Here is a 7,265-nt window from a genome sequence, read left to right on the forward strand (position 1 = left end):
GGGAGGGGAAATGTGAAAGGGAAGGACTAGTAGTGTTTTTGAGTCTACCTTGGGGAGAGCGTTGGGGGGAGGGGTGTAAGTGGGTGTGGATGATGCTTCTGAGATGGTGGAGCATTGGGGAGCTGCTAGTCCAGTTGCTCGTGGGGGACTATTAGAGGGCTGTTTGTGTGACCTTGTTTTGGTGATTTTCCCCTATTGATAAAGCCTTGGGATGGTGAACTTTTTGTTCTGAACATCACATAGTAAGCAGAAACAATGAGATATTTGAACAAAAAAGAGGGGGAGAAACTCCTCCATTAGTGAACCATTGAATACCAGATCGCACTGTTTTAAGGTTGTTGGCAGAGGAAACAAGGGCAGTATGAGAAAAGGCCTTTTCTGAATGATTTGGATATGGAGTGTGACTATAATGGAGGCAGATTCATTTTGAAGGGCTATTACCCAAAACGAACTTGCAGCATTAGCAGAAATGGGTAGAGTGGCCCTCTAGAAGTTGCTCCTTTAGAGAACTGGTACAGTCTCAACAAGCCGAATGGTCTCCAAAATGCTGCAACAATTCTGTCTGTCTGTTACTGCCTGACTGACCTGCCTAATTTGTAACTCTTGCTATTTCAAGGGGGTAATAGTGAGTGGCAATGGATAAATGAAGAGATTAAGAAAAAGCAACAATGCTAACAAGTGTTTCGAGAGAAGCAGGGTGACCTAAATGAAAGGGCTGTTTGTCGCTGTCTTGGAAACAGTGCTGTTTTGATTAATCTTAGTTTTTTATGCTTTCTTCCCTCCACCAAAATCTTTTTTAATACTTCCATGTTCTCTCATTTTGCTCTTTTTAAAGATTTGCAATGTCAATTGTGGGAGTTCATCTCAAATTATTGAATTGAATTTATTGTCACGTGTACCGGGGCACAGTGAAAAGCTTTGACTTGTGAGCAATACAGGCAGATCAGAGTTAAGTAGCATAGATCAGTAAATAATAGGTAAACAGCAGCAAAAACAAAAACACAGGGACAGGCGAATGTTCAGAGTTTGAGGGTCCATTCAGTATTCTAACAACAGTAGGGTAGAAACTGTTACGAAACCGGCTTGTCTGTGTGTGTGTGTTCATTCAGATTTCTGTACCTTCTTCCTGATGGTAGAGGTTGTAGAAAAAAATTGCCAGGGTAGGATGGATCTTTGAGAAGGCTGGCGGCCTTTCCTTGTCAGCGGTGGGCCTGGTAGATGGATTCTATAGATGAGAGTTTAGATGAGAGTGGTGCTGGAAAAGCACAGCAGGTCAGGCAGCATCCGAGGAGCAGGAAAATTGATGTTTTGGGCAAAAGCCCTTCATCAGGATTCCTGATGAAGGAATTTTGCCTAAAATGTCGATTTTCCTGCTTCTCGGATGCTGCCTAACCTGCTGTGCTTTTCCAGCACCACTCTCATCTAAACTCTGGTTTCCAGCATCTGCAATCCTCACTTTTGCCTCTATAGATGAGAGGTTGGTTTTTATGATTGTCTGGGCTGAGTTCACCACTCTCTGTAACAGTCTCCGATCTTGAATGGTACGGTTGCCATATCAGGTAGTGATACATCCAGACAGAATGCTCTCGATGGCGCACCTATAAAAGTTGGCGAGGGTATTTGCTGTCAGCTACTTGAGGAAGAACAGACGTTGCTGGGCCTTTGTAACCAGTGCAACCATGTGAAGAGTGCAAGAAAGCCTGTTGTGGATGACCACTCCCAGGAGCTTGACATTCTCCACTTGTTCCACCTCTGTGCTGTTAATGTGTAGGGGGGCATGAGTGCATCCTGCCGAAAGTCAATAATTAGTTCCTAGGTTTTGCCAGCATTGAGAGCTAGGTTGTTCTCAGTGCACCACTTTTCCAGGTCTTCCACCTCCCATCTGTAGTCTGTTTGGTTGCCATCTGAGATTCGACTGATTTTGGTGGTGTCATCAGCAAACTTGTAAATGGCATTAGTGTTTGGTGACACGGTCATGGGTATACAGTGAGTACATTAGGGGGCTGAGTATGCATCTCTGGGGGGCTCCAGTCATGTAATGGTTACAGCCAGTCGGCTCATTGCTGTGTTGGCTTTCCAAATGAGTGACTCATATGATGCCTTCTCTACGTAATCTTGCCCATTCTTCCTTTTCAAATAATGGCCTGATTGATGGATCATATAACGCAGCACATCCCATCAGCTGTTCACAACAAGCAAGATGTTGGTCATACCCTTTCGAAGAGTAAGATGTAGAATTTAAGGAAGTTTAACTTCTAAAATGGAATGGCCAAAAAAAATGTTTGCTCAAGAACTTTGGACAAGAAAATTAAGATTTATGTTTCTTCAATCTATGGATTGCACTTATTTTATTTCAGTGTGATTCCAAGTTATTCCCATCCAGTTGTTCTTCTAAATGTTTTCATTTCTTAACTGCCCTGCTGACATCAGTCAACTCCCTTGAATTTTTCAGGAATGTGTGCTCAGCTGCTTGTGAGTAAATTGTGCTGAGTCATTAGAGGAGTGTGGCTTGATTTCATATTCTGTCCACTGAATGTCAGCAATGTTTCAGTTCACTAGTTTCTCTGGATCATAGAACACTGCAATGTTGCAAAAACTGTCATTTAGTACCTTACTGTACAGAAAGATAACATTGAATGTTTAACATAATTCATTATCGAGACAGGAAAATAAAGGTGACTTCAAATAGTTGCTGATCTGTAGTTAATGATGACTCTTAATTGTTTTAAACTCTAAAAAGCTTGTCATTTATTATTAATTTATTTAACTTGTAATACATAACCATGGGGGCACTATTGCTGATAGTTGACCACAACAGTACTTCAAGGAAGCATTTTTGGATTTTTTTTAGTCTACTGCCTAGTTCTTTCTTCTGTTTCTCTTTTTTTTCCTTGCTTGCTTTCTTTGTGGGTTTGTCTCTCTCTAATCTGGAAAGTGCTTAGCTCCTGATAGACTGATAAAGATTCTCTTATGAAACAGTTGTTGCTGAGCCTAAGTATTTCCAGAATTTTCTAACATTCATTTTAAATCTTCAGTACTACTTCATACTTTTATCTTTTATTTTAACTTGGATATGATTTAATTTTCTTACTTCTCACATTCCAGAGGATGGAATTTCTACCTGCAATTTTGCTGTGCTCTCTGGTGGTGTGAATGGATGTCTGCTAGCTCTGTTGGCCGTACTGCTTGTTTGCAAGGCACAGTGATGCCATGTTCGATGCCTGCACTGAGGTTACCATGAGGATTTCAGCTCCTCGACCTTGCCACTTGCCTGAGGTGTGGTGGCCTTCAGGTTCAACCTGGATAAATGCGAAGTGATTTGTTTTGGAAGGTTGAATTTGAATGCTGAATACGGGGTTAAAGGCAGGTTTCTTGACAGTGTGGAGCAACAACAGGATCTTGGGATCCACGTACATAGATCCCTCAAAGTTGCCACACAAGTTGATAGGGTTGTTAAGAAGGTATATGGTGTTTTGGCTTTCATTAGCAGGGGGAATTGAGTTTAAGAGCTGCGAGGTTTTGCTGCAGCTCTATAAAACCCTGGTTAGACCACACTTGGAACATTGTGTCCAACTCTGATCACCTCAATATAGGAAGGATGTACATGCTTTAGAGAAGGTGCAGAGGAGATTACCAGAATGCTGCCTGGATTGGAGGGCTTGTCTTATGAAGAGAGGTTGATTGAGCTAGGGCTTTTCACACTGGAGAGAAGAAGGAAGAGAGGTGACTTGATAGAGGTGTACAAGGTAATGAGAGGCATAGATAGAGTGGATAGCCAGAGACTTCTCCCCAGGGCAGAAATGGCTATCACTAGGGGTCATAACTTTAAGGCGATTGGACGAAGTTATAGAGGAGATGTCAGAGGGAGATTTTTACTCAGAGTGGTGAGTGCCAGTGGTGATGATAGAGTCAGAGACATTAGGGACATTAAAGCAACTGCTGGACAAGCACACTGACGGCAATAAATTCAGGGGTGTGTAGCTTAGGTTGATCTTAGATAAAGATAAATGCTCAGCACATTATCGAAGGGCCTGTACTGTGCTGTACTGTTCTATCTTCTAAACCACCACTGTCCTCTGTCTGTCCCCTCTGTCTCTCTGTTTGTTTGTCTCCTGTGAATCATCTGTAAATCATTGCTCCGAATTTGCAACAGCTGCTTCAGACTTTTTTGAGATTAATTAATGCTACTTTGAGGATGCTGTGATTGGTATAAATATCAGCTTATGTTCCTTTTCTATCATGAAGTGAATTTTCTGTTCCATGAGTTGTGCTTCTGGAAGGCTGTGTTTAGAACTCATGATTATGCTTACACCCATTTATGTGCAGCACTTCAAGTAAGGTCTGATGAGTAGGCTGTGCACAGAGCTTTGTTTAGTTTCTCAAACATTATTTGTGGTCTGACACAACTTAGGAACAGCTTTTCTAAGAAATATGAAAATATTTCTTGGAAGTACAGAAGTTACACCACCTGCCTGCAAACAAGGATTGCCAGTTAACTGTTCCTGTAAAAGCAAAATATTGCAGATGCAGGAAATCTGAAACAAACATAGGAAATGCTAAAGAAACTCAGCAAGTCTGGTAGCATCTGCAGAGAGAGAGAGAAAGTGTGTTATGTTTGAGAGATTTGGATGTACAAGTCATCTGGGTGCCCTTGTACAATAAAAGTTGACAGGTGGGTAGCAAGCAATTAGGCAGGGAAAATGGTGTATTGCCTTCATTGCAAGATGTTTGGAGTTCACAAGTAGGGATGCCTTCCTGAAGTTATATAGGACCTTGAGTACTGCATGTAGTGTTAATCTCCCTGACAAGAAAGAATGCACTTGCCATGGAAGGGCTGCAGCAAGGTTCAGTAGTTTGGTCCAAGGGATGGCAGGGCTGCTGTATGTGGATAGATTGGTTTGACTGCCCTGCGTTCACTAGAGTTTAGAAAGATGATTGGGGATCTGTCTGAAACATAAAGTTCTAACAGGACAGACTGGATCCAGTGGATACTATTCTCAGGCAACAAGGCAGATCATTCAGAACTTAAAAGAGAAAAGGTTTCTTCACTCAAAGGGTAGTGTCCAGTTGAATTCTCTACCACAGAAGGCTGTGGAATACAAGCAAGAGTTTTTTTTAGATTTTAAAGACAAGGGACACAGGGAGAAAATGGGAATATGGCACTGTTCTAGCAGATCAGCCATGATCGTATTGAATGACACAGTAGGTTCATAGATCCGAAAGATTGATGCCTACTTTTGGTTTCTCTGTTAAAGGCTCTCCTGTACGTGTATTTGTCTTTTAAAATGCAGTAAATATTGCAGGTACTTTTCTAAAGGGATAATTAAACATTGTATCTCAGCAACACAAACACTGACTTGGTGATAGAACTTGAATGTTGCTGAAAAGGGAGACATTTCCGATATTAAAAGTGTGGACAAAATATCTCTCTTCAGAAATTGTCCATGCAACTGTTTGATTTATGGAAAACTTAATCCATATTGTTTTTTTTAAGAATTCTTTCTCCACTTTTCTGAAGAGTTTTGTGCTTTGCTGAGACATATATCTTGATGTCCTTTACCTTACTCTGTCTTTCTATACACTTTCCCAGAAAGTTGGTAGCAATTTTGAAAGTCCCAATTGCTTATCATTTGATATTTTGGGAGGGTGCGAATACGAGGTTTCCACTCCCTTTCACATGATTCTTTATCAGTTGATGTCTCCTTTAGGTTTTCTCACTGTCCAGATGAAATAGTCTTTTTGTATCTCCCATATTGATTTAACATTGTACAAACCACAGTCAAGTGAGCTCATAACCCTCTCCACTTGTGGGTATCCACCATCTCCTGTATCCAGTTCCACTAGATATTAAGAAATCTATCCTTTTCCTTTTTTTTAACCTATAGCTTCAGTTTTCTCCTGTGAAGCTAGCCGAGCTTCACAGTGACCTGAAAATTCAGGAGAAGGATGAACTGAACTGGAAGAAGTTGAAAGCCGATGGGCTCGATGAGGATGGTGAGAAGGAAGCCAGGCTGCGACGTAACTTCAATGGTAAACTGTTTGTGTTTTCTAAACTCAGAAGCAGGGTTAATCCTGACCAAGAAGGGGAGAGAGAGAGAGGGGAAATGAGATATGCATGTGTGTACGTACAAAAGAAAACACATTGATACGTAGGCCTTCTTGACAGCACTGCATCCCAAAGCACTTTAATTAAAGTCATTTTGAAGGAAACCCATCAAGCAATCTGTGCACGGTAAACTTGCACAAACACCAATGAGATGATTGACTCTTGGTGATGTTGATTTAAGGAATAATTATATAATTACACCGGGAAGACTCTCTATTCTTCAAAGTATTGCCAAGGGGTCTTTAATGTTTTTAGGGTTGATATCCAGGATGGGCAGGCTGTCTTATCAGGAAAGGTTAGACAAACTGAACTTATTTCTACTATTGTTGGAGTGAGAAGTGACCTAATTGAAGTGTATAGGAATCTAAGGTGTCTGACATAGCAAATAGGAGCAAGAGTAAGCATTCATCCCTTCAGCCTGCTCCACCATTCATTTATAATAATGGCTGATCATCCAACTGCTGCTTTCTCCCCCATATCCTTTAATACCTTTAGCATCCAGTCCTATTTTTTGAAGTCATACAATGCTTTGGTCTTGACTGCTTTCCTTGGTCTCGATAAGTTGGAAAGAACTCATTTTGTAGCTGAGTCCAGAGCTATGAGGCTTGATTTTAAAATTAGGTGCTCCCTTTTAGCACCAAGTTGAGAATTTTGTTCTTGAAAGTTGAGAGACTTTGGAACTCGTCCCCAGGAGGCAGGTCAATGAATATTTTTAAGACAGAGTTTCTTGTCAGGTAAGGAAGTCAAAGCTACTGGGGATAGGTTGAAATGTGGGATTATAAATGCAAACCAAACAAGGGAGGGGACAAGCTGGATGTTTAAAAAGGAAATTGAAGGGAAAGTTAGAACAAGAGAAGTCAAGAAAGATAACTGTATTAATGAGGCAGAAAACTCGGAAAGGCATCATGCTGTAAGGTTGAGTGAAATAAGGGTTGATGGGAAGGGTGAGAGCAGTAACAAATTAAAAATACTATACATGAATGCACGAAGCATTAGACATAAAATGGATGAGCTTGAGGCTCTTTTGGAAATTGGCAGATACGATATTGTGGGAATAACTGAGATGTGGCTTCAAGTGGACAGGGCCTGGGAAATGAATATTCAAGCCTACACGTGCTATCATAAGGACAGACTGACGGGCAGAGGGGATGGGGTGGCC

General features: G+C 41.2%; 1 protein-coding gene across 1 annotated transcript in view; it reads left to right on the forward strand.

The window, feature by feature from the left end:
• lrpap1 (low density lipoprotein receptor-related protein associated protein 1) overlaps positions 1-7,265 on the forward strand; it is a 46,087-nt gene that overhangs the window by 8,425 nt on the left and 30,397 nt on the right. The window contains exon 2 of the mRNA XM_043703671.1: positions 5,886-6,030. Coding sequence (XP_043559606.1) covers positions 5,886-6,030 — 145 coding nt within the window. The remainder of the gene's footprint in view (positions 1-5,885; positions 6,031-7,265) is intronic.

The sequence above is a fragment of the Chiloscyllium plagiosum genome, chromosome 2 (genome assembly GCF_004010195.1).
Source record: "Chiloscyllium plagiosum isolate BGI_BamShark_2017 chromosome 2, ASM401019v2, whole genome shotgun sequence".
NCBI classification, from domain to species: Eukaryota; Metazoa; Chordata; class Chondrichthyes; order Orectolobiformes; family Hemiscylliidae; genus Chiloscyllium; species Chiloscyllium plagiosum.